The 27,683-nt window shown below is 46.0% G+C and overlaps 1 protein-coding gene and 1 pseudogene across 1 annotated transcript; one reads left to right on the forward strand and one right to left on the reverse strand.

Moving 5' to 3' along the window:
* Positions 1 to 605: 605 nt before the first annotated feature.
* On the forward strand, positions 606 to 724 carry LOC130189418 (5S ribosomal RNA; annotated as a pseudogene).
* Positions 725 to 3,560: 2,836 nt separating this feature from the next.
* On the reverse strand, positions 3,561 to 7,310 carry nptx1l (neuronal pentraxin 1 like). The gene is made up of 5 exons (XM_056407324.1): positions 6,836 to 7,310; positions 6,287 to 6,494; positions 5,420 to 5,664; positions 5,140 to 5,319; positions 3,561 to 4,770 (listed from the first exon to the last, which is right to left on the reverse strand). Exons 1-5 carry the CDS (start codon positions 7,262 to 7,264, stop codon positions 4,549 to 4,551), a joined length of 1,284 nt encoding a protein of 427 aa, XP_056263299.1. The 5' UTR covers positions 7,265 to 7,310; the 3' UTR covers positions 3,561 to 4,548.
* Between the last annotated feature and the right edge of the window lie 20,373 nt (positions 7,311 to 27,683).

The following is a 27,683-nucleotide window of genomic DNA, read 5'->3' on the forward strand; positions in this document are numbered from 1 at the left end:
TGGCGATGGGCTGGAGTTTGTCTGATGCCTGGGGAAAACCTATCGATGGCGAGGCGTCCCTGCAGCTCGAAGCTGGAGGATGGAAACCAATTTGCGGGACATGCGACCCGTCTGTGGTGGGACGGCGTGACCTCGCTAAGAATACAGGGAGGACCTTCAGCCTCTGCCGTCTCCTCTCATGCGAGCGGGGCCGGGGGGCTTTGATTAGTCTGCATGGGTTGAGACGCAACTTCTCAAAGGGAAAAGCTTCTGTTGACAGAAATACTCGAGGTGTTAAAGATGTGTTCTCACAGTGTGCATGGAAGGCTGTCTCTGCTCTGCTTTGTGAGTATGTGTTGTGTTCAAGATGCGGGTGTACTTCTACTTCATGTTCTCGTGAACTTCAACACCTTGAGTGAGTCACTGAAGAAAGTTATCTGTTGTGTAAAGTGGAGGCGAGTTCATCTAATTCAGTGGTGCCAGGGTTACGGCCCTCGGGCCGGACTCGGCCCGACTGTACGTCACATCCGGCCCGCGGATGATAAGGGGAGAATTTTATTTTTATTTTTTTATTATAAATGTTTGGCTCCGATTCTTTAAAAGGTTCATTTGCAGGCTCACTTTTCGCTTACGGCCATACCACCCTGAACACGTCCGAGCTCGTCTGATCTTGGAAGCTAAGCAGGGTCGGGCCTGTTCAGTACTTGGATCGGAGACCGCCTGGGAATACCAGGTGCTGTAAGCTTTTTCCCACTCTTTCAAAAAAGCCACAGGCTTCACTAAATGAAGCCTGTGGCTTTTTTGGTGCATTTCTAATTTATATATGTAGGCTACTTGCATGGATAGGAAAATGTTACGTTTCTAGAGGGTACCTGTCTCCTGCTTTAGGCTATGTCATTGTAGGCCTCATAGTGAGGCAATTTTGGTGCCAATGCAATTTCTTAATGATGTGTAGGCCTTCATGAATAATTTCAAATAGCCTACCTATCCATGTGTTGAGTCAGTGTTTGGCCTTTTCAGTCCAAAAGTGTAATCTGGCCCCCTGAGATCTCACTTGAAAAAAATCTGGCCCCCTGTCCAATTTCACCCTGGCATCCCTGATCTAATTCATCCCGCTTCCCGACTACATGGACACAGCAGGAGAAGTCCACATTCTGTTAAAATGACAGAGCACAGAGTATTCGTACTCATTCACGATTGAGAATTAAGTCGGATTACCCCGTAATAATATAGACGATTGTGTAAGAAATATATGGTGAGGACCTTGTAAATATACACCAATGTTGTTCTTCCAAAATGTCAAATCTAGACTCGTACATAGACTCGAACCACGTCGCACTGAATTATGTGAAATGCTGTGATGCAAAACTAATTTAATTTTCACATTTACGACGGTTTGGTGAGAATTAGATGCCGATTTTTTTGTTGATAGGACAACATGTACTCCAGGCAGCTTCACAGGTCTGTCTCGTGTAAAACACAAGAGATTGTTTTCATGTGTTCATGTTCAAGTTTCAAGTTTCAAGTTTTTATTGTCACATCCCCTTTTATACAAGTATAATCGGTCGGTTCGAAATTATGTACAAAAACACCCGACAGCAGTAGCAGACTAAAAAATAAGAATGAGAATAATAAACTATACAATACACACACAAAAAAAGAAAGTATTAATAATATATATATATATATAGTAATAATATAATATACATCATGACAATATATATATATATATAAAACAAAATATATAATATTTGATGAGACTATATATATATATATATATATAATATATATATATATAATATATATATACTCAATATATATATAAAATATACATATTGGCCATATATACAGAATATGTATGTGTGTGGTGTGTTAATGAGGTCTTCAGTCTCAGTTCAGCAGCAGCCTGGGCCTGACGAAGCAAGAAGCTCCTCCGTCTGTTTGTTTGTGCGATACCGCGGTATCGCTGCCTGACGGTAGAAGGTGAACAGCCTGCCTGCGGGTGGCGGGTGGTTATTTTCTTCATGGTTGGTGCCTGGCCACGCACACGCTTGTATATGTCAGGATGAAGCTCACCTCACCGATGTACTGTGCCGACCTCGACACCCTCTGTAGTGCCTACGCTCTCCACCCTGCAGTTCCAGTTCCAGACGGTGATGCACCAGACAGTGTACCAGACGGGTGTACTTGGTGTGTAATGTAGAATGTTCTGAGGGGGTGATGAAATTTCCCATGCGCAGCCCGATCAGGCGTTGTTTGGGCGTTTTCACACCCTGGTGGTTGAGTGGTGTGCGGTGGGTCCATGTGAGGGTGGGGAGATGGGCATTCCGAGATGCTTGCTGTCCGCTGACCCCTCTGACACTGCCTCTGCTGGTTCGCCTATCCTCCTCTCCGTGTTGCTGGTCCAGCTCATGGTCTTCTTGACGTTGAGGATGAGAGGGCTGTTCTCCACCAACCCAGTGTCCCACTGTGCCCCTGCAGTGTGTGCCTGTAAGTGGTCGTAGGTCAGCCCCTTCCAACACTGACGTTGGAGCTGTGCACAGTGATGTCGTTGGGTGCAGCAGATGATGCATGCGAGTGGGTGTAGGCTAGGTAGGGGTGTAGGGGGAACACAGAGAGGGCTCAGTTGGAGTGAGGGTCTCCGAGAGGTGGGGTACTGCCTCCAGACCACACCTTGCCATCGCTGAGCGGTCTTGTCGACTACACTTGTGCACACTTTTTAATTGTTTTCCCCCTAAGCTTATCGTGAAGTAATGAATCGCATTAAAAAAAGTATTTTTGTTATCTTAAAGTTGGAACAATATATTTTTATTTTGTGTTTTTGGCACCCCCTGTGGACAAATGTGGTAATATTCTCCGCGCTGTTCAGCTGGAGCTCCAAGTGCAGGGAAGCCAGATCTTTAGGAGAATCCATATTATGTAGAAACCGTTTCATAACGTCAAGAGGGAGGCAACAGTCCTCTCTCCTCTGGGAGGAGCGTCTCGTCCACCTCGGAGTCGTTGGTCCGCTGACTGAGCGGAAATATTAAAACCGGAAATTGAAAAAGTGCTGCAACTGTCAGAAATTTGCCGGTATGATTTTTTTAATGTAAAATATTCAGTCAAGTATTTCCCATTTTCATGCAGGTATATGTATTTATATACAGGCAGTTGCTTATTTACGCAGCAAGGGAGCAACATTATTATTACCGTTAAGTCCTTTTTATGAACGCCTGATAAAAGTATGAAAATAAAAACCCTGGTTTTATCTCTGCGTTTGGTCTCTACCAACTCCCGACTGAAAGCATCTGCTCCTCAGCTGCTCTGCGCTATGTTCTGCAGCCTTCTCTGACTTGGTCTGTGCCCTTTGTTGCCGAGCAGGAAGAGAGCCGTAGGTGTTTAGTGGTTTACGTTCACGAGTAAGCCGTTGTTAATATACTAAGTGTGATTATGACATCCACATTTAATGGTCCAGTTGGCAGATGTACAGTGAACACTTTGGTGATCAGGATGCTGGAGGTCACATGTAGACCTTCAAATCATATAATTAGTTTGATTTGCGTGTCAGAAAGTGCACATTTTGCAAATAAATAACACCTGTATATGATTCAAGTATCACAATTTATTATTTAAAACTAGAACTTTTTTCATCTGTCCGTGTTGCCATGCTTTAAGCATATAACAATACAGTATAAAATCTCAACCCAAAAGTCGTAAAGTAAAAGCAAAGATCATAGATGCTGACGCAGCATTTACAGAAGTTAAGACATGCTGTTACTGTACAGAGAACATTCCCATTGAAGTACAAACATATCCAAAATGCGCCATCATCATCAATGAACTGCATTTTTCAAGAAACAATCTGATCTGACCGCATTCCGAGTGTTACGAGAAACACCTCTTTTTAAAAATGACGTCACAAGAAAATAAACACAAACACTCTGCAAATCATAACCAATGTGCTGAGATTTTGTCTTTTTTTTGTTTTCAACGGCCCAAGGCACTCAGGCTCAAATGTTGGCAATAAATATATAACTCTTTACACACAATCACGTCAAGCAGGTGGCGGTAGAGAAAGAATAGTGAGAGGGAAACAAAGCCGTCTATTTCATGGCCTCCTCAAGAGCACGTTCTTTTTAGAGAAGTCCACCTCGTCTTTTTTCACAGTGAGAAACCTGGCAGTCGAGACGGAGGAGACGTTTTGAAAGAAGTCCGTCGTTTTGCTGAAATCGCGTGACATCCGTTGGTTAAAAACTACACAACTTCCTGCCGGCTCGACATCTCCATCCCAGAGGAGCGTCCTCTGCTCTCCGGAGCGCCAGCGGCCGCGACCACAAAATCGGCCCGACGGTGCGTTCAAGCGCCACAGGATGCCGAGGTGTCCCGTTTGCAGTGAACATGAGTGTTCGGTAAAAAGAATCTATCAAGTGTCCACGAACGATGTTTTCAAATATCTATCACAAATCCAGATGCTATTGAAACGATCCTGATTTTTTTTCTTCTTTTCTTTCTTTCCTCAAATGGCTTTACCAAGGCTGTGACGACGGAGTGGCTTTAACAAAAGCATCCACCTCTTCTTCGACCCGCAGTTCAGTTGAGCTGGCGACAAGCTTCAAATGTCCACTTCGAGGCCCCTCCGTAAATGTCGAGGCTCGTCTCCATCCACGCGAAAACGTTGCCCACTTGCGCTTTGCTGCTGCACGTCGCCAGATTGTATATCTCCCCCACGGATAGTTTACGATCCCAGATGTGGAAATTGGCCAGGTCTCCGACGAAGGCCTGCGTCGCGTCAAACCCTCCACCGAGCGTGTCCTGTGGAGAAAGACGAATGGATTTTAATCTAGGAGGATATGATTCCCCCCCCCCCCCTCCGGCTGCTTTATGGAAAGACCCAAATTATCTCGACGGTCTAAATTGAATGAGGCATCTTCAATCCACTGGGATTCTTGATGAGGTCCAGTTAAGGAATGGAATCGACTTATCAAACAGGTCGTTTACAGCGGGGACGGATTTTAAATAGGAAATGAGATTATTATTATAATATTTTAAGTACGTTACAATGAAATGTAAAAATGACTTGTTCACGTCAAGACGCAGTTAATAATCCCTACATGCCTCGTGTCCTTTCCCAACATCCTCTAAAGAAGGAAACCCGCGTTGCCTTCGCGGAGGCGTGGTCACCTGCTCTTGACCCAGGATCAGCAGGCCCTGGGGCTTGATGGGGTGATACGGAGCCAGGTTCTCTCCGCTCCCTCTCTTGACGCCATCCTGGAACGCTTCCCAAACGCCATCGCGAGTGGTCCAGGTCACGCAGATGTGATGCCACTTCCCGTCGTTGATGAGAAAAGGCAGCTTGGCGACCTACAGGAAAGACAGACACGGACGTGAAGCTTCGCCAAAGATACCCTCGGCGTGTTTCAAATCGACGCGCGGAAACATTCCCTCTGAGGGCGAGACGTGCCTTGTCGTTGATCAGGATCTCCATCGGGTTGTTCCCCCACTCGATGAGCACCAGCTCGTTGGCTTGACCCGGGACCGCGTAGGAGAAAGGCGTGCCCACTCCCGGGGACGCGTTGGACTTGAGCCACATGCACACGGTGAGGGCGTACATCTCCGGCAGACTCTTCTTCACCTTCGCGTACATGTAGTTGGTTCTCAGTGGGAACGTGAGCTGGAATTTATCCAGAGGCCTGTTGTCCCTCTGACCTGTGGGGAGGGAGTGCACCGCGGTTGACTCCACAGTATCGATGCCATTGCATTCATTTTTAAACGAGGATACGTCGTCCCGATAGTGCACAAGTCCTGAGGATTAACATGAAGGGTTGACATGTTACGCAATCTCCAGATGTGCTCTAATCTGATGCATCCAGCACACAGTGCTGACGTTGTCAACCTTCATCTGGTTTCCTCTCCTGGCGCCACGCCTCTCTCTCTTTTATTGCCACACCAGTGTGTTTTATGTTTTCTCCCCGTGGTTTCCCTCCTGTAGAGGCTCACCGAGCTGACGGAGGGTCGCTCACTGTGTTTGAACTGGTTTAATCTGCATGAACGAGAACAGGAAACTGCATAATTCACCGGGATGCTCCAGATTTGTGCGGATGAGTGAATCATTACATCGAGGGGTGCCGAGGTCATAAAAAGCCTTTAATACAAACTGGATGAGAGTTTTCTTTTCTTTCTTTCTCTTCGGTCTGCACTTATAATCGCTCTCCATCTGATATCTGATATCTCCCCTGACCTGCTAATATGAATCAGTCCTCTCATCACACTCCCAGAGCTCATCTACTGTGTGTGCCCTCCCCTGAGCTCTATAGATGTGTGGGTATACCTTTCTCCAGGTCGGTGATCCTCTGGTGGAGCGACGTGAGGGTGGACTCCACTCTGCCGCGCTGCTCCGTCTCGTTGCGGGGTCCGGGCTTCCCCTCCTCCACGCTGTTCACTCGGGACAACACCTGCTTCTCCAGGTCGTCGATTTTGCTTTGGAGCAGGTCTTTGAGGCTGTTCGCCTGCACCGAGTTGTTACTTCTGCTGAATTGCTGTCGGGGGGGAAATAAGCATGCAGCTGAATGTACAGAACGATAGAGGATATCACACAATTTAACTTTGTTTCCCCCTCCTATTCTATATAGTGTATTTATATATAAAAAGCAACTTAATTATATCTGGCAATGAGATTTCACTTGTGATGTAATAATTCCACGAATCACCTCTCCTTTTTTTCATATTATAATTATTATTGTTGTTGTTGTTATTGTCGTTATTATTGGGGGTTTCCGTGTCGTTATTATATTGGTTCAGAAAAGGTGCCCGGGCGTAATTCGGAGCTTTTGCGCAGAGTCCCCAAAGTGGTGAAGTGTCCTCGGAATCAGCCTCCTACCTCCAGGTTTTCTAATCTCTGCTTCAGCGACTGTAAAGTCTGTGATAGTTGCGCCAAAGTGTCCGCGGGGCCCCTCGATACGTCCCCCATCGTGTTCTTGCTCCCGGGGTCTTTCCTCCTGCCCCCGGGCTCCGCGCCGCTCTGGCTCTCGCATCGCGACAACTTTGAGGTCAGTTCCCTGATGGTCTCCTTTTGGTTCATGATCGTCTCCTTCTGCTGCAACACCGTCTCGCGCAGCTGCATGACGGTGGTCTTCAAGTCGTCTCCCGGCACGCTGTTCTGCAAAGTCGCGGCGCATATGTCCATATCCTTGGGCACGGACGTGCAGATGAACTGCGTCTGTGCGCCAAAGCCTTGAGACGAACTCTCCAAAAACAGGCAGGAAAATAGAAAAAGTCTCCAACTGATTCCGCGCTCGGTGGCCCGCATGTCTGCGTCGGTGCCGGCTCGTGGTTCGTGTGCGTGGAGCAGCCGCAGTGACTTGCGCGCTCGCGTCCCAGTTGTTGTTGTTCTCGGTCTTGTGGAAGCGCAGCCGGTTTTATACGGCGAGCCGGTTCTGCGCAGAGCAGGTTCACTGCATCACGCCCGGAGGGGAGGGAGCCGCGGCGCCCCTGTTTAATCTGCTCCGGGAGCGGCGTCACATCCACGAGATACAACCCATTTTGCTTTCAGGCTGCCCACATGTTAAATGTTTCATAACTTCGACTATTAGTCATTTCTCTCGCGGTGTATTATTCATTTGGAAAACTCGCAATTGTGGGCAGCTGCCTGCGTGGCGCGGTGCCAGCAGAGTGTGTGTGTTGTATTTTGCGCACACGGGAAACTCTCATACACTCGCACTCCCTCTCACACACACACACACACACACACACTGGTGGATGGAGATCAGAAGTTACTGCAATGTGTTGTTGGCGGAGTCCCCGCAGATTCAGCACCAAGGAGAGCTCCAACCACAGCGAGCCGCTTGGTTAGAGACGTGTGCACACGTTCCTTCAGCGGGAACATGGAGACGGCAGATCTTATTCCAACATGTGTTTGTGATCAGACATGTTTATGTGATGATGCTTTTATTTTTCCAGGTCAAACTCATAGCCCCCCTTGACACACACACACACCATATTTCCACAGACCCTCTCTTGCGGTGGGATCTGCTCTGTATCGCTGCTCTAATCATCTCTCAGTTTCTCAAACGATAATCTGTCCCCAAGCAATTCATTCTATCCATCTATTATTCAGGAGGGACGATTTTATTATTTTTTCCGTCGCCCGCTCGTGCTCTTATCTATTCGGTCAGTATTGAAAATGAAAACATTTTTTAAATAAGTGATGAAAACATGTCGGCTCTCGGATTAGAATTGATTTCTTTGGGAAGATGAACCCGGGGAGAGGTATATACGACGCACACGTCTATATGACCAAATTATATTGATGGAGGAGGTTAGGAGTCACGGCATAATTACTATCATGGGTTTGTTAAAGCTTTACAGCTGAAGGCTTCTTTTAACAGAGTGGATATTAACACCGAACGACCCATTACACTCATCTCAGGAGGAAGAACTTTATTTCGGAGCATTATCTGAGATCTGGGTCAATTATACTGTATCGATTTGACCAGCGGCTGAGAATGATGGCTAAATGGTGCATTTGAGGGTCTTCACCTTCCTCGTGCTCTCTTTCCAGGACATCATTCATCTTAAAGTCTCTTGAATGTGTCCTGTGGCTTTTGGTGCCTTTTAGTGATGCCGTAATATTAAGAGGAGTACACAAATAAATGCCTGTAAACAGAGTTGAGTGACTGTTTTTGATATTTAATAAAAAAGAAATGAAGCTTAAAGGTGCAAGAGGAAGTCATGTATTTTAGTCCTGAGAATAGTTTAATTGAAGGTGATGTAACTGTACAGATTGCTATTTAAGGGCTCTTCACATCGGCAATTCAAGGAAATGGACGAATAGTGTAATTCCAGAACAACCAGGTCAGAGAAGTCAAACGCTTTTCCCGAAAAGAATCAACAAAACCTTTTTCTGTGGAAATCCAACAGAAGCACTCACAGGAAACCAAACTGTGCCGAGTCAGACTCCGTTAGCTGCATTCGCCGAGTGAAAGATATAATGGGACGAAAAAAGTGAAACTTTAATATGCAACCCTCGCCCTGTCAAAGCAAGAAATGTGAGTAAACAACTTTTTCTCTGCAGTCCATCAACCATCTGGAAGATGAGTGCTGGTTATGTAATTACACGGGACAGACCACAGCTCTGGCTAGTTCGCTACTACCTTCCAAAAAATATGTCATTATAAATGAGAAGTTTCAATATTTTACGTTGTGGGATTTGATCTGACTCTTATTTATTACCAGGCACAGAATCAATCCGAGACATCTTCAGGGTCCAAAGTGGCTTTGCGAGACGTCCAAAGTCCAGCTCTGAAGCCGGTGCTTCTTACACCAACAGGTTTCACTGCCATCTGCTCAAAGAACAAAGTCCTTCACCCCGCTGCACTCCTCACAACGTCCTGCATGTCTTTCCATCACTCCTCCTGCAATCCTCTCCTCTCCTCTTCTCTCCCCCGTCACTCGAATCCCACGGTTGTTTTGTGTCTTTGTGCAATCTCTCAAAATTAACATTTCTTCTGGCCGCCACAGATTCACCCTGCAAACATATTCAGTCTCGAATGCGATTGTTTTTAAATAAATAAAACATGTGTACCAGCTGTTGAATTTCTAAGGGTGTAAGGCACAGTGTGCATGAAATAATAATGGGGTTTGTATGAAATGATTATGTGTTGTTCCGAGTGATTGTGCTCGACGTGACAACAGTGTGACACTGGAGATCCTAATCTCCTACAAGCAGCTGCCGGTAGCTCTCACTGTACCGGCACACTGTACTGCGTCGCTGCTGCTGGAGCTGCTTACCGTCCACCTGTTGTGGTGCACAGCAGCTCCTCAATAATGCATTCCAACACAGTGGAAATGCTCTCTCCAGCACCGGAGATCAATAGTTGTAATTTCACATGTTGGCATCCTGCGGTGACTGGCTTTTCCTCCCTGATTTCTTCCTCCCTCTCACCTTCTGCTGCAGAGCGCTGACGGCCAGCGGGCGGAAACATCCAGTGCGTTTCAGTTTTAAATCCTTTTACATGTTCAACACCAAGGAGAGTTTTGAGAAACGATTGGTCTGGGAGTAGAACGACGCAGCACTTAATATCAGAAGTTTACAAAGTGCTGAGAGATGATTCTTATAATGTGCTTAAAAAATCAGTCCCTCGTTCCCTTATTCTCTCATTCTCTCATTTCCTCATCCACTCATTCCCTCATCCACTCTTTCTCCCTATAATAAATAAGCAGGAGTTGACACTGAGCACTGAACTGAATGGCAGACAGTAAATCTAAAGCACTACAGTCTTCTTTAATAATTCAACATTTTAGCCAATTTTAGATTTTGTTCAGGCACAGTTATTGTTGGTTTCTTTTGGGAAATAATACTTCTTTCGACTTTTTTTCTTTTTTCTTTTTTATAAAGGTCCCTCAATGTGAGGTTTTGAGAAAAGTATAATGTTGGTATCGGCACTGAACATCCTTTGGCACCAGAGTTGACATAATTAAAACCACAAAGGTAAAAAATAATTGTAAAATAATTGTATAATTTGAGGGAATCTGGCAGCCACAGCTATTTTATTGACGTTTAGATTTTATAATTTTTTTACTGACGGTGGCTTTTTGTGTGTTTTTCGTTCTTCAGGTCGATTTCACATGATTCCTGTCAGTATTTGCTTGTAACTGACCATAAATACAGTGGGAACACATTTATTCACCGTGTGTTGAAATTGAAAATGCAGTCGGCAGGATGGTCACGTGGTCTGTCAGAATTCCCAGCGCTCACTAACCCGACTGATTCCATCCCAGCAATTAGAGAATAATCTGCACACCTACAATGTAAATATATGAACAGTTTGCCGTGGGAAGCTAAAGGGCACCAAAACTGTCGGTGTAACCATTTTCTGTTTCTGGTACACAATGGAAGGTATTTCCTCTTTTCTTTGAGCAAAAACCCAATTAAGCCGCCTCAACATACCAGAGTAGGAAGCAGCTGCCATTGTGGGGTCACTGGAACTTTAGTATGCTGTGGCTGTTGGGAGCGAGGAAAATGTCAGGCGGTTACAGCACAGTGTAAAATAAAATAACCCGGAGAGGCTAATTAAGACAAAGACATTTGTACTCATAACTTCCCTTCACTTCCTTGCTTTTGAGTTTTCCCATGTGGTCTCCAGATGGAGTGTTTCATAGTATGGCTGCTGTCCTTATGTTTTATTAAAATGTGTGATTGAATTATTTGTTTCCCTCTGCCTGAGCTGAGCGCCCATCTGAAATTGATACAATGCATCATCTGACATTGGGATCATTTTGTGTGCCGATGTGACAGAGCTGTCCTCCTGCTGAAGGAGATGAAGAAATCTATAACAACGGTCACATAAAAGTCTGTTTTTTATTTCATGCCCAGAATATTTCATGATCGGATACAAAATCCCTAAATGTACTGTGCATCTCACTAATTCATTAATACATAGTTCTGATCATCCGTTTTTTAAGGCTCTGGACCAGCGACAGTCTAAACTGGAGGCATTCTGTTTTTTTTAAAGTGAAGTCAATGCTGAAGTTGCTTAAACGTGCATTATTCCGAATGGCCAGCAGGGGGCGACGACTCTGGTTACAAAAATATGTCAGATTGTATAGAAGTCTATGAGAAAACGACCCTACTTCTGACTTGATTTATTAGCTCACATTGTAAACATGCGTTTATGGTCTTAATCTCTATATTCAAGTTGTGGCTACTTTATGATTGATAGGTCGTTACCACGGTGACAGATTGACTTCAACATCTCTTTGCAGATGCATTTAAACACATGCTGTGTTGGGCATGTGTTGGCATCATCTTTGTAACATCAGACTACCCACTGTCGATGCCTGGCTACAATACAATAGGCCATTATGAACTTTTTCCTGTCATCCATCAATAACGAGGGAAACTTGTTATCCACAGCGCATTGATTTCTCCGTCTTCTCATTGTCATCGCCATAGTTTTGGACTATTGTTTGTGGATGAATACAAGCTGCTCGGCACCTGAAGGGATGTTGCATTTTGAATTAGTTATCAGATGTTCTTAGCATCGCATCAAAAACGGCCTTGTGGATTTGATTTCAATCTCGGCTCGGATTCCTTCAGCACTGTTGAAGACGGGCTGCCGCTTCCACAAACACTACTGCTCACATTTATTGCTCTGAATGCAATTGCTGTTGCTTTAACGGAGGAAATCTTGAGTTACAGATCGCGCGAACATTCTTACATCAATTTCACAAATAGCCTGAGCGTGTGAGTTATTAAACTCGCCCTAAATCCAAGTAAGCAAAGCCTTTCAAAACTACTGCATGCAAATGATTTATAGATTTCTCCTTTAGAGCCTGATAATCACAAATTGGTTTTCTGTTTTGCATACAAAGTGACGGAAGTAAAGGTTAAGCAATATGTGAGAAGATATGTAAATGTAATGAAATATCACAGAAGTTTAGACCACGCACTAACTCACTCCTGCCTTTATGCTCACTTGTGTCTTCAACTAGAGTTACCGCGAAGAACCGGACCGACCCAGATCTCACAGGAGCTGGAGCGACGCGTTCCCGGCAGCTGTGGCTCCTCCCCTTTCACCTCACCGGTACCACGCCGCTGGAGACCCGGTCCGTGTGTTGCTGGGCTGCTGGAAGCACGGTAGGAACGGGAGAACCAGAACTGCACAGCTCAGATTGTCAGACCCTGCCGCAGTAAAAACGAGTTTTCTAAAAGTGCACTACCACGTTTGTCCACAGGGGCCGCCAAAACCCACACAATCCAAGTTCCCCGCAGTAGCTTTTGAAGTTCTTGATGTTGTTTTGTAAAAGCAGCGTCATGTACCGGCTGTATGTGTTACCACAGTAACGTATGGACGTGTTTATCATATATGTGTGTGTGTGGCATGTGTTCACGACACTAAGCAGCTAGTCAAGCATGAGCAGTGTGTGTGTAGGTGGGAGCCGCGTGCTTCGGCACCTCTCGGCTGTCAAAGAAGCCGTGGAAGCATGACGTGCTGTCAGGAGCTGCAGTCTAATGAAGGGATGTGCTGTTGCCGAACAACACAAAGGGAAAACTGACTGACTTGCTCACGGCACCTTCTCTCTGCAAGAGAGAGACGGAAGACAACCTGCCGGATCACGCCGAGCAGGAGGAGTAAAGCTACTGAAGGAAAAGTTCTGCCTATTAGGATTCAAACCCACGCACACGGCGTTCGTAGACGGGAGATTCCTGACTGTGTTACTGATCAACAGAAATGACAAAACTTAGACTTAAGAAGTGAGTAAAAAGCTGCTGTGAAGAAAAGAAGGGAAAGTTTACACTGAAACTCTGATTAATGAAGGCAGTGCAGAGGACACGCATGTGTGTTTGTGCGTAACATTGAACTTTGTTAGTTTGCTCGGAATATTCTGGAGGACGTGCACAACGAGCACGCTGGCGTCGCTATGACGCGCTCCACCGCGTAGCCTTTTCCAAGGCACTGAGAAATATTACGATGCAGAAACGTGCGAAGAAAGGAGGTCCGGAGACGGCGCCGCAGTTAACCATCTGGCACCACGCCAGGATTTCAGTTTTGCCGCCGTGCCTTTTGGATAGAAAAGTTAATACTGCTGTTTTCTTTTGACGGTTTCCAGCTGGTGGGCTTCAACGAAAAGGAATTGACTGACCTCTCGCTGTGGAAGGAGACTTGTTTCTGATTATGACTCAGAATTTTTCTCAAACATTTTGGACGTGAGAGGTTATTATTCACCTGTCAGTTTGTAGGTTATTTATGAAAAAATGACCTGTTGTGATCAATCCAGACTATTATTGTTTAAGAATGTTCTCCCAGCCATTAAACCCATCAGGCCCACCCACAACGACACGCCTGGTACTCATAGACATAAACAATGCATTGTTTTGAACGTTTAAAAGAATGCCCTTTTACATAGTTTTATGAGGAATGAAAAATATTCAACGCGTTTCATAAACATCTTTTTTTTCTTGAAATAAACCAAGAAATCCACAAGGTTCCCTCAAAAGATGAAGAGGAAGGTGTTCTTTTGATGTCAGGAAATTATCTGATCGTATTTTCTTCAAGCAGAATCTACCATACATATTATCAACAGGTTCAGTCGGTACCAAAATAGCCCACACATGTTTCACGGTGGCTGCGAGATGCCTTCACGCAACGGAGGAACTGAAGTATCCGAGAGAAACCTCCATTTTGTTTACATATTTCTATGTCACTGGTGATGTAGATAATAAGCTTGTAAGTCCCCCTCATCTAAAGCCTCCAGATCCTCTTCATGTTCTAGCTCAGTTCTCACATTGAATTATTCCTTGTAAGGCCATACCAATAAGTATATTATTGTGAGTATTAAAGGCTTAGAGCAGTATGCGATGTCCGTCACGCCATGCTTAGAGACTTCTGGCCAATTGAATTACAGTAAAAGCATCAGGATATAGCCGTTATGTGATGCGGGAGAGGAGAATGTAAGTACAGATGTATTGATCTATCCGAACATCAAGGTCACTTCCTCTTGTTATGTATTTCCCTCTTAGTGTGTGTGTGTGTGTGAGAGAGAGAGAGAGATGTGTGTGGTGAAGATACACTGCAGTCCATACTCAAGAGACAAAGTGTCTTTATCTTGCAGAGCTGTAGAAATTACAGGTCACACACACACACACACACACACACACACACGTACGTCTGCTTCTGATGCTCCGCACAGTCACAGAAGGCATGGCTCGATTTTTCAAGACAGAAATAAGGGCAGCAGAATGATGAAGCTGTTGACAAACCTTTAAGCCTCTAAAGGTCAGTAATTGAGTGGATCAGCCCTTAATACTGGTGGAAAAATATATCTTGCGAGTCCCAAAATGACGCATGAATCGGTGCTTCACGCACTCGCACAACTTTTCTCTGTGAACTCGGTAACCCAGCAAGGTGTGTGTGTGTGTGTGTGTACATATTTGTGCGAGTTGAAACGGGAACAAGATCAATGCTCCTACATGAAGGCTCCCCTCCCGAGCCTCTGACAGAGAAGATGCCTTCCATCTGTGTCGAATAATAAAATAGTTTCAAAAAAGCCGAGGCAAATATTTTTCTGTTCCACGGCGCTCTTTGTGGGGAACAGAACTCCGACAGCTGCGGCAATCTCTTATTTTATTTTTTTTCTTCTTCTCAACCCGTTTATGCGTCCTCGGTTCTAATCCCTGCACAGATTCAAACGGGATATTTTACTGCTTCCCTTGTCCGAGAACAGTTTCATTATCTTGTATTGCTCTATTTCTTCTTGTTAATGCAATGACCACTCACCACTGTCAACACACACAGACACACACACACGCACACACACCTTTACCAGAGCCCCCTCTTGCCCTGCAAAACATAAATAATACAACTGAAGCACCCTTCCACCACCATCACCTTCTAAAAATAGACCTCTTTTTTTGTTTAATATTTCATTTGCCCCGTCTATCTCTCTATTCATTGTCTTTAAATAGGTGATGAGGAAATATGTCAACGGATGAGGCTTCCCTCCCCACTTACTTTCCATCAGGCTTTCTGTCTCCCCCCCCCCCCCCCCCCCAAAAAAAGAAAAACATTTCTCCTACAGGCGGCTCATCCCTCCTCCGGCCCTCGGGCACGTCTGTGTGTACCAACGCTGAAACGCCTCCTTCTGTTCATCTATTTATTTAGTTATTATTTGCCTGGAGTATTTTTTATTTTTTTTATTCACTTTTGTGTCAGACAAACACTATTTGCTTAACAGTATTTAATGTGTGCCATTGTTGGTTTAATGCTACAACTTTCTGTGGGATTAGTGAAAAAAAAAAATGTAATCGCTCTTTTTTTCTTTTTTTCCTCGGGCCGGCTTCATTCACGCGTCGCGTAGCTGCCAAGGAAGTTGTCCCCGCGTTGTGTTCAGCAGTTCTTTCTGAAACAAGATGACGGCTTTCACCACAATCGGCACGTTGGAGCTTTAATCCGTCAGTTTCAAGCGGAAAGGGAAACGAGTTCAGTCGATCGTGCATCACACGCTCCGCCGTGAGCGACTCTCTTCCCACCGAGCGAGGAGAAGTTCCCGCTTTACGTGGGAAGTGATTTTCAGAGGCGGCGGAGTTTTGCGGTTGACGTCGTGTTCGGGCTGCGTACGTCTTCTGACCCCACCTGAGACTGCAGGAGATGGAGTCTCGTGTTGCATAACGTGCTCACGGGAAGCTGCTGATGCTGCATTCATGTGTTATGGACATCCCTCCATCTGTGCAGCTTCATATCTAAGAAGCAGCTTTTTGTATTTACCAAAGCACTGGATAGAATAATCAAAACGGCAGGAAACGGAACATATTTCCGGACGTGAATCCCAGAATGTGTTTTTCAGTGACGCGTCTATTCTTCAACACGATGAAGAATGTGTTGAGTCTTTCGGCAGCGCTACAGTTTAGCTCTCGCGGCTCGTCCTTCATCTTGTTTTAGCCCTTTGCTCCGATACGTTAACTTCACACAATAGTCGGCGGGGGATTCATTCTCATTGTGTTTGCCTCATAAATCACTGCAGGTTCTTGTCTTAAAATGTTTGCAAACATATTTCCACAGCCGCGGCGTCATGAGGTGTGGCAGGCGGGATTACAGTCGTGTTTGTTCTGTATCACAGCAGCTCACTGTAATGATGATGGAGGTTGTTTTATTCACACATATGGAGTCATGTTTACAGTGGAACGCTTTCCTGAATCCTCAATGAGGCCGTGGCAGAAAGTGCACAGTGAGATGTTGTTATGTAATTCCAACAGTGTACAGAATAAATGCACCACGTTGCAGTGCAATGCTTCACGAGTTGAGTTAAAGCACCGCGGCCTTCATGGGGAATATCCCAGTGCGTTTGTTCTGTGGACTTGTCTTTGATTATTACCTTCGCATTGAAAATGCGGAAGGTAATGTTTTGATCGCCGTGTATTTATTTATTTATTTGTATGCGTGTTATTCGCATCAGTAAAAAAGTATTAAACCGAATCGCATGACATTTGGTGGGATGATTGGTTATTATCCGGGGACCATTTGAATAGATTTTGGGATCGATCGGGTCAAAGGTCAAGGTCATGAAAAAGGTCAAAATCTTCTTGAATCGCATGACATTTGGTGGGATGATTGGTTATTATCCGGGGACCATTTGATTAGATTTTGGGATCGATCGGGTCAACGGTCACGGTCATGAAAAGGTCAACATCTTCTTTTTACCATAGCGCGGTCAATTTATATCCAATTGGCATGCAAATAATGCCAAAATGTTCATAATTGAATGCCCAATCTTGTGATATGCAAAGGTATGCGCTCTACCGAGTGCCCGTTCTAGTTAACACTTAAACAAACAGAGGTATCCATATCTCTGGTGCAACTGCAGCTCCGTGAAGCCGGTGGAGAGTTCTCAGAAGGACTGGATCCAGTAGCCGTCTGTCTACTTTAAAATCAATCCGCTCTCAAAGGACTGAATTTCTCACTCGCGCTTTCTTTTTCTCTCTGAATAACCTCGGAGACGTCTTCCTGTGAGCAAGCGGAGAAAGTTTGAACACGAATCGCACGATGTATATATTTCCCGTCAAAGTACATCCCACCCTGACGGATACTCTCCGACAAGCGTTTGTCCGGTAACTGAAACGAGCTAACGTGGAGACTCGCGAGACCACCAGGAGTGGGCGGAGCCGAGCTTTCCCCTCGGCCGGTAAAATGCTATCGCTTCAGCGACGCCTTTTAACGTTTAGTTTCTGCAGTCGGTCGTAAATCTGTAATTCATGCACAGTGACTTCAGAGCTCTGGAGCCCCAAACGGAGCGAGGTCAAGGAATTTGTTTACACAGCTCAGTGGATACAGGAGGAGAATCGCTTCATGTGTTGATTTAACTCTTTATATACTGTCAGTAGAAAATAATACAAACACGTTATATCAAAGAAACCGTGCGCTAACCTGCCTGAATAATCTGTTTATTTACGACAAATTTTCAACAGCAAACCTATTTATCCAATGTTATAGTCCACCAGCTAACCCAGTGAACCCAGTACATAAATGTGACACTTCCCGGACTGGAAGGAACAACAACGATCATTTGGTTTATGAACAGATTTTGTGTGATGGTCTCCCAATTATTATTATTAAACTTTTATTCAACCAGGTCCCAATGAGATTAAAAATCTCTTTTTCGAGGGCGACCTGGCCAAGACATGCAGCAGCATAAGAAACATAGTTACAAACAAAACACACAGAACAAGACGAGTTAAAAGAAAAGTCAAGAGACAGTGACATGGCCGAGTTCATTTAAGAAGAACCCATGAATCCTCCCTCCCTTATTCGTGAGCCCCGGTGTCCCCTCGTTGGGCGGGAGACGCAACGAAGGTGCGAGACTTCCGACCTTTGACTCGGGACATCTCTCGTTCCCGAGGCGTCGGGTTTCTCCAGTGATCGATGGAGACAACAGAGGTAATGGCTCCAACGGCCGAGAGAGGAGGGCGATCAGTGGCCATCGATCCGAGCGGCCAGCGGCGCGTGTCCGAGTCAGAGGTAATGTCTCACTGACTTGGGACCAGTGGAGTTCCACACGGAGCGCTCTCAACGCTGAGCTCCCTCAATTATTTAAGACCCTTTCTCTGTCCGCTACCTTCCTTCCTTCCTTTCCTCGTTAACCTCACGTTCAATCAGCTCGGGTTGAACATCGCTCGTGATGTTTAGGCGCTGCGAACACGGGAAGTAGATTCCATCAGCGTCTTCCGCCCACTTGGTTTCTGCTTTTCTTTGTACACCTGCTCCACAAGAGCTTTGATTACATCCGGCGTTCAGAGAGACGCCGGCTACAGAAGAGGAATATCATCTGTGGGAGTTCCTCGCAGGGCATTGCCGTTCTCTCCACTAGTGCATCTTCACAAAAGGCCTGCGGGGTCTCCGCATGCACATGACACACTGCCTCTATATTTACCTTTTTAAAAGCTCTGCCGGTTCCAGGATGCTTTTGGAATCGCGGTGGACCAGCTGCTTCTCCAAAGAGGACAAGATGTGCTTTGCCATTTTGTAATGTCGGTGTACCCACAAGACCTTTTTGGTCAAATGCCGTCCCGTTACAAAGCATTTGATAACAGGGACAGTAATGATTACGAGCACACTCCGGCACTCCGAACAGATTAGTTTACAGAATTCAGACTCTAACTTAAAGTTTAAGTGTGATACGGGAGAATAAACCTCTTTGTAATTGTATTTTTATTGCATTAACCAAGGTGAGGTTGATTTAATGTAGCGCTCTGCAGGAATGACTTCATGTTACTCTGCTACGCTCTATTGACATCACATTGGCTTTGAGTAAGACGGGCCGTCTATTGAACTTGAGTTCTCCAGCAGGAAGATGGAAGGTCTCTAAGCTCAGCCGCCTGCCGACACTAGAGACGCACCGCGGAGCTCAGCAGCTGTCAATTCAAGCTCGGTGTGCCTCCCAGGTGCCAGCGCCGCTCTGCCTCTTATACGCCTTTGTGCATCGATGAAAGCAAAAAACGCCTCCCTGGGATTCAAAATGCAATACTGCACATTCCTGCAAAGTCAAACTGACCAGTCTCTCAATTTACTGAAGGTCCAATATCGGCAGGGGGCCGAGCTCTCACTGGAAGCCGGGCAGCGCTGTGCACGTGAGAGCGCACAGTATATACAGTGTGTGTGTGTGCGTGTGAATCTGGTGTTTGTGTGTGATTCTGGTTTGGTTGCATTTGTATTTATCCTGATGGTCTGGTGCTATTAGCGATGTGTTATTTTAAGTGTGTTACACAGACAGTACAAGGAGGTTGGCTTGCCCCCCTTTTCTTGTTGTCTCCGCGTTATGCAACTGTGCAATAATAGTTTTTTGTGGAGCGTGTTCACGCAGGAATGAGACGTTAGTTGCTTCGCCCTCCGTCTCTGCTTCTCTACATGAAGTTACAGCTTCACTTTGATTTAAATAGGTCACAGTTGCTTTACTACACACTGCTGGGGGAATAAGACGAGTGTGTGAGGTCCAGAAAAGTTTATAAAGTCTTTTCAACACAGGCATTTGTCTTTCCTCTCGGAGCGCTGGTGACTGACTGTGTGCGTCTGCGTTGTGTCTGTGAGGCGGCGTGGCCCGCTGTGTCTGATCTCCGGTGGGAGAGGTAGGTCTGGCTGAATGGTCATGACCCCCCCCCCGCACCGTGGAGGGGAAGGAAGTGCAGGCTGAATGGCACTGAGCACAAAGCCCGCTCTTCAGTGTCAGCTGCTAATGCGTCTGATGGAAACAGCTGCCGGGGAACGCTTTCATCTCGCATCCCAAAAAGTGGTACGCCGTCCTTGTCTGGCTCGGTCCGTTTGATGGTCACTATATATATTTATAAATTTTTTTAAAGGCTTTCTTTTGAAAATCAGCACAACTGTAATGCACCAACATTTTCCTTTCAGAGAAAGCGGTACTTTTTTTTAGTTTTCCGGTGCAGAGCGAATCTTTCTCGGGCGCTCGGAGTAAACGGGCGACTCCGGTGCACCGTTGGACTAACTGCTCTGACCTAACCCGACTTCTATCTTCTGACCCAGCGCAGCCTATCGATTGGCGTTGGGTTCCTGCTGCTTTGTTTATCTGACCCAAGCTGGGCTCGAATCTATCAGGAAAACTCCTCTCCGCTGCCTGCTCTCGTTTCAAATGGACAAATCCTCCATGGTCGAGACACATTCATCGTGACTCCATGGGGAAGTGTTTACATCCTCAAATAATGAGCCATAGCTATCAGTGTTTTAACAATTTCAATGACTCTGGTCTTCTTTAGAGCGTAGTTCTCCCCTGGTTTGTTGGAGCTGGCGTAATGAGGGTTGTAGATTTGTACTTGTTACCTTTTGTCTTTCCCTGTATGTAAAGGACGGCACATGTTTCTGATTCCATACTGTCAAATCCAGCATGTTCCTCTGCACCTCACACGGCAGCACCGAGCAAAGTGTCCTTGAAACATATGCTCCATCTCTAATTCACGGGCAGCTCCAGAAAGGCCCAAAGTAGCCCAAAGGATATTCCCATAATTAAAGAAAACAGCCCTCCAGTCCAAGGCATATGAATCATACCATGTGAGAGCTGCTGTGAGTCGACTATCTCCGTCCATATTATCTCCCATAAAACGACAATAAAAGCAAACGGTGCAGTGGACACACAGAGAACCAGCGTGTCTGGAGCTTTGAGCTCTTGAGCTTCAGTCAGAGGTTGAGCTGAAGGCCCGATGTGTCACAGCAGCTGTCAGATGTCTTACAAATAAGTAACTACAACAATAGTCTGTCATGCGGCTTGGTTTCAGGGCTCACTCAAAGGTTGCTTTCAGTTTGTTGTTCTGCAAAGTACTTTTCGTTGCTGCAGTGTTTTCCTCTGATTATTTTTTCGAGGGCATCTGTGGAAAAAGTTTTGTTGGAGTAAATGCGGCGTCTCTGATTGGAATGCGAGGAACTCGGGCACCAAGCGAGGCACCCTAGATGCATGTTGTTAACCCAGATCCTCAGTAAATCAATAAAGGGGGTTGGACTTCACACGCCTCCTCTCTCTCGCTGACAGGCTACCTGGGCTCCGGACGGTTGTTTCTCTCCATGTGGGAATCTTGTACTTTGCCTGCTTCCGATGAAACATGGGCTTTAATAAGCCTGAAACCGCCTTTCTGCTGCGAGGCCCGGCCCCGTTCTAAGTAATGGACCCTCCGATTCACTCGCTGCTCCCTCCGTTGAAATGGGACTCATAGCGGACATGATAAATAACCCATTTAAAAATGTTAACACATTTTTTTTAAAGAATCTTACACTATTTGCCAGACGGTAATTAAATAACATATGTGCATTAGTCGTCCCAGGTATTTCCTTAGCGGTGGTTAGCTCGCAGTTTAATGAAATCATAAATAAAGTGGGAAATATTAAACACCAAAGTATGGTTTACATTTTCTTTTATTTCTCAGGGGGTCCGATATAACTTTGAACTGCGCTAATATGTATGACAGGTGCAACACGACTAAAGTGTGAATGATTGATTGAATAATGTTTTGCGTATAGTAGCGTATTGATATCTGTGGTAGAAGCGATTGTATGAAAGAAAGGACGCTGGATATATCCTGGATGTGATTGGACGGATGCTTTCGAGGGAACATTGCCAATAGAGCAAAAGGAGCTGTTGCACCATCTTTACTGGAACGCACGTGTGTCCGTACTAAAAGCTTCCCGTCAGCAGTTCCTCCATCAGTTCCCATCAGCTGCCTCACACCATCTCACCAGTGCCGTTCATGAACGTAATCGTGTTAAAGACGTTATTTTAATGGATCAACTGCAACTTTACGAAGCTTCCGAGAATCCGCTTTCCACTCGGAGGAATAAAGGAACGGCCTCGCAGGCCGAGCACGTCGATACGAACCCCACAGCCGATCCAACCCGACGCCGTGTGCATGGCGAGCACAATTTGATACAAGCAAATCCATTAAAAATGGACTAATTGTCGACAATAAAACCTGCAGAGTCCCGCTGCAGTCCTGACAGGAAGAGAATCAAAATGTCTCCTTGGGAATATCTCCCGCGGACGAGAGTGACGGCGTTGCCGAGGGCCCCGTCGTCCTGACTTCACTCTTCAGTGTCTTCGAAATCAAGTGAAACATCCTCCATGTTTTACACACACCAATGAGTTTTCACAATAAAATGCACCGTCCTACTGTTTACTCAAGTGGAAAGAGTTGCACATGCAACAAGGAGAATCTCGCTTATAGAGTTGACATATTACCCCTCTCTCTCTCTCCCTCTCTCGGAGGTTGTGTCCATCCCCATGCGGAGGGCAGATCTGTATTATTAGCGCAGGGCTCTCCTCGTCAGTGCAGCTGTGTGTGGGTGGCGCACTGTGGATCCTCCGAGACGCAGTCGAGCGACCGCCTCTCCGCCACCTTTAGTCTTCCCGTGCAGCTGGAGGCGGAGCAACCGGGCGCACCACTTGGAGCCTGTGACGTCATTATTTGGAAACTTTTGAAAAGCGCCGATGTGGCATTTGACTCGCTGTGTATTGCCGGTGCAGTTTTTTTCACGCGATGACAAATTCTGCACGCCGTTTTTTAATCCACCCACGACTCGAGTCCCCCCCCCCCCCCCCCCCCATGCAGTTTGAGCGAGTCGTGTTTGGGGATTTCCTGCAAGAGCACGCTCTTCATCTTTGGAATTAGTTTACTTGGCAAACGGAGAGTGTGTATAACAAGTGGACTAGTCACTGTGAAATCAACCGTTCTGGAAAAAAAAAGTGTTTTATTTTGTCTGTCACCATCTTGCTTTTTTTTTGCAACCAGAATCGACGCAAGAGGGTGGAGCCAAGTCCAATGGAACCAAAATAAAGACAACTCCTGACTCACCGATGGAACATCTCCAGTAGGCTACTATTGTTCCAGACCTCTGAATAATTCATACTTGGACCTTCGTTAGTTTGTTTTTTGTAGTTGACCCATAACTCAACATCCATTTTCAAGTCCGGGCCATTAATCTGGTTCAATTAATAATATTATACAGATTTTTGTTGAACGCTGCTGTGAAGAAAGTGCTGACAGAGACGTGTTATGAATGAAAATGTATTCATGCACTTGGCAAAATGATTGTAGGACTCCTCTTTGCTGGTTTTGTTTCCTCTCTCACCGGTGTGATCGTTGCAGAGGTAGTCTGAGCCCCTGTTTTCAGTCTTATGCCACACCAGCTGTGTGTGTGTGTGCGTGTTAGCATGCAGGATGTCGGTGATGTCGTGAGGACAGGAGGCCCGTGACCTTTGCCCCAGATGCCGGTGTCACGTGGCAGCCCCCAGCTGGAGGGATCAATGGCCTACATAGCAGCTGGTCAGATGGGACAGCTTAATGCGGTCCGGCAATTAACCTGAAAATGTAGCAGAGATCAGAGATGACATCGACCAGGGGGGGGGCTTCATTCACCTTTTGAAGGCGTTTGGGAACCAAAAAGTCCTTCAAATGAAATGATACTGCAAAATAGGTTGTTTGGTCCACTGACTTTAGTGATCTGACGCCCACCATTGTCTGTTTTAAACAATATAACTGACCTCACAGCGATGGTTTGGTTCGGTTCAGCCACAGAACAGGTTTGTCCTAGAATTAAAAATTATGCAATTAGATTAGTCTTGATCGGTTATATATAGGACGACTTGGCTCTCGATAAGGAGCCTGACTTTAGATGGGCCACGGAAAAAACATGAATATATAGATAGAAGGTGAAACCCACTTGGACCAATGACTGTATGTCTTGTCATTCACCTGAGGCAGAGGAAAACAGAGCCAGGCCCTAACTAGCATCATCCGTGTGTACACATTGTGTGTGTGTGTGTGTGTGTGTGGGGGGGAAGGGTCAAAAAGTGTCATCGAGGCCAATTTGATCTTTGAGATTCAAACTGGGGCAACCGAAGCTGTCGGGTTGTGGCGTAGTTATGATGTGGCTATTCTCACCCGGCAGCCTATTCTGAGGAGACGGATCAATCAATGCCGTCTGCCAGCGAGCCCACTGCAGGTCTTCTATGGACCATGTGGGTGTCGCAGTGAAAGGCTCACTCCCACCCACCAATGCGTGCACCGACTTGACTCATCCCGAGAACACCGCTCTCCTCCTCCTCCTCCGATCCGGAGCCACGGAGGCTGACAAAAAGCTCGCCGCACTGCAACTGACTCACAACATGAGCTTGTGTGGTTCCTTCTCGGATGGAATCGCCAGCATCCGCCGCACAAGTTGCCGCCCTCCTCCTCCTCTGCGCCGACAAAGTTGCGTGTGCACGTGTGTTTAGCACATCAAGGCTATGATGCAATTTACCTCCGCTCGCGTGACACTCTCATGTGACGGCAACCTGGTTTTATTCTGCAGGGCTTTTTCTTTCCACCTGATTTTGCAGCACAGCTGGCGTGCCGATTGGTAATTCAGCCCTCTGACAGCTGCGTGGCTGGACACAGACACACAAACCTCACGGATGTCCTTTTATTTCTGGAGCCCAACAGCTGTCGGCCTTTCGCTCTGAATAATCAATCAATTCACTGCTGGTAAAAAATAAAAATAAAGCATTTTGTTATTTAAGCTTGGCTTGTTTTTTTTTTTTTCTTCTCCTCCTCCTCCTCCTCCCTATTGTGGAGGCAGTGTGGGAATCATTACCGGAGAGCGAGCAAGCCGAGAGAGAGAGAAAAAAGACAGGTTGAGGGTAAAGTGAGAGAATGAAATAGAGAAAGGGGGTGACATTCACGAGTGGGAGGGAAGAAAAAAAATGAAATGGAAGAATTGATGGGAGAGAGCCCGGCTGTCTCCGATGCAGTGATGGAGAGAAGGTCAAGAGGATGAGGGTCCGCTGCTTCACAAATTACAGCTCAGCTAGTCGTTGGCGTTTCCCGATAATTTGCAGCCCCGAGGGGAGAAGGCGATCGGTGGTGATTGTAGTGGATAGATATGTGAGGGGGAATACGTATATTATTATGGACTTTTCTCGGGCTTTCAGGGGCAGATCTATAAAGAGAGTGCTTATGGGAGGTGAGCCTTTAGAGATGGTCCACCAGCTCACACACTCGCAGGGTGCAGAATACGGATCGGCATGAATGGGATGGAAATAAGAGTATTTATTCGTTGACACTCCCGCTCATCAACGTGGGGTTTGTTTGTGGCTACATTGTGATGCTGTGTATCTCATATATTTTACATTACTTAGTGGCATCTCTGTCTCTCCTATTTTTCTCGCCATACATTCTTGATTCCTCGCTGTTCCGACAGTGTCTCTGTAGTCATGGAAACCTTTATGCCCCTCGCTTGCAGGAATGCAGCAATTCAGAGATGTTTTCTTTTGTTGCACATCTGCCTGACGTTGGCTTCGTGGTCCGTCGGGTTTCGGCGTCTGGGCATCGAACCCGTCGTGAAACATAACAGCCGCTCTCAACGGCGACCGATCGCTTTGGATGGTCAACATTAAAACATGCAAGAGATTAAAGAGACGTACATGAAGGGGTCCTTCATCAACATGCTTTGAGTCGACATCTGGGTCTCAGACACAGCTGCAGAGACTTCTGGGTCCTGCCAGAGAGGCACTTTGTATCTCACCTCTGGACAACAGCAGCATCTTTTTTTGGGCTGTGAATCATGTTCGGCTCTTCTGGAATAAATTGCGACGGCTCTAGTTCTCCTCTAATACCGGGCTGATGGCTGATGGAAGAGGGGGGGGGGCGGCCCCAGAGCTAGACATGCAGCAGAACACGATGAACATGATGAAACCACATGTTTACGTTGTTATCTTTCGCAGCTCATCTTGTCTTTTGGTGCATCCCAACTTGGTTCTGTGTTCCCTGACTAATGATCAGTGTTTACAGGAAGACTCGTCTCTCTGTGTCTCGTAGCTGGATGAGAACCGTCGGCTTTACCCCAACACTGACGACAACATAACTAATGGAGGCACAACAAAGACTGTGGTAATATGGGAGTGTGTACTCCTCTGATACTGTGTGTATAATTATGAGGTTGGCTATAATTGAATCATTAATTCATGGTGTTTACACTGCTGTGCTCTACAGTGACAAGTCTGTTATTTCTCTCTCTAAATGTGACCTTCCTGAGTGGTGTCTAGCCATGCAGATGGAGAGTGGAGTATAAACTACGTATTGATAGTTTGAGGCGTTGATATCCTGTAATGCGTGTTCTTGTCGGGTGGTCGAGCGACATCTGAACCCACATCCCATCCCACCGTTCCCCAGAATTGGGAATGAAACGACCGTCTGACGCCTCACACCCACTTTAATCCGCTAGTGGGAGAAAATATGCAGGTTTGGAATTAGTTTTTTTGAACGCAACTCTTTCTGAACAAATGTGTGTGCTCCACCATCCATATATGTAACCCTTGTGTTGCCTTAGGGTCATTTTGACCCGAATCAATATTACACCCTCCCCCCGCCTTTGGGTCATTTTGACCCAATTCAATGTTTCACTCTCCTGTTACCTTTATATTTACTAACATATTTGACCCTTTGTGTTCAATTTCACGCCAGCAATTAAAACCTCCAGAAAATTATTAGAATTAATATTGTTTTCCAAGTTTAAGTGTGAGGCACTTTATGTTTGTTTGTTGACTACCGAAAGAACACCGACATTAAACATTGAATGGGGTCAAATTAATCCTAAGGCGGGGGGAGGGTGTAATATTGATTCGGGTCAAAATGACCCTAAGGCAACACAAGGGTTAAATCATCACGATGTCTCCTCTCTCTTCGCCTTCAAGTGCGCCCGTTTGGAAAACCGCCACAAGCGCTTTTGTCGACTCGTCCTTGGAACACGTCGCCAGCGTGCCTCAGCTCGCCTGTCGTTTTATTTGTCCACGCGTTGAGATGTTCGTCTCAACAGAGGTTAACAGAATCTCGTTTCTTCCGCTCAAAGTGTTGGAAAACACTACATTTTGAAAACAGATTCAACAGTAGAGTTAACTGAGAAAACGTGTTTTGTTGAGTCGGTCTGACGGGAAGAAGACTCCTCGCGGGTCGTGATGTTGACGCTGGAGAGCGTGTGTTTGTTCTCCGGAGTTCCTTCACGCGTCCTTCCCCTTTGTCTTTGCTCATCGGGAGGCTCGTAGCAAGGGCATCGGCGCGGGTCAGCCACTCACAGGCACTCCGGAGCGTGATGGAGTGTCCGTCCGCTCCAATCTACGGGCGACGTTGACAAGCGATTCATTTCTCTGCTTTGTGGACGCCTGTTGGTCGAGAGATGCCTCCAGTCCTCCACACAGAGATGAAA

This window comes from Pseudoliparis swirei, chromosome 23 (assembly GCF_029220125.1).
Source record: "Pseudoliparis swirei isolate HS2019 ecotype Mariana Trench chromosome 23, NWPU_hadal_v1, whole genome shotgun sequence".
In the NCBI taxonomy this organism is placed as follows: domain Eukaryota; kingdom Metazoa; phylum Chordata; class Actinopteri; order Perciformes; family Liparidae; genus Pseudoliparis; species Pseudoliparis swirei.

Coding starts and splice junctions, on each gene's coding strand:
- nptx1l (XM_056407324.1), bottom strand. CDS start 7,264: ATGCGGGCCACCGAGCGCGGAATCAGTTGGAGACTTTTTCTATTTTCC. Junction 5,665..6,286: donor GATCACCGACCTGGAGAAAG/GTATACCCACAC, acceptor CCCTCCCCACAG/GTCAGAGGGACAACAGGCCT. Junction 5,320..5,419: donor AGATCCTGATCAACGACAAG/GCACGTCTCGCC, acceptor TCTTTCCTGTAG/GTCGCCAAGCTGCCTTTTCT.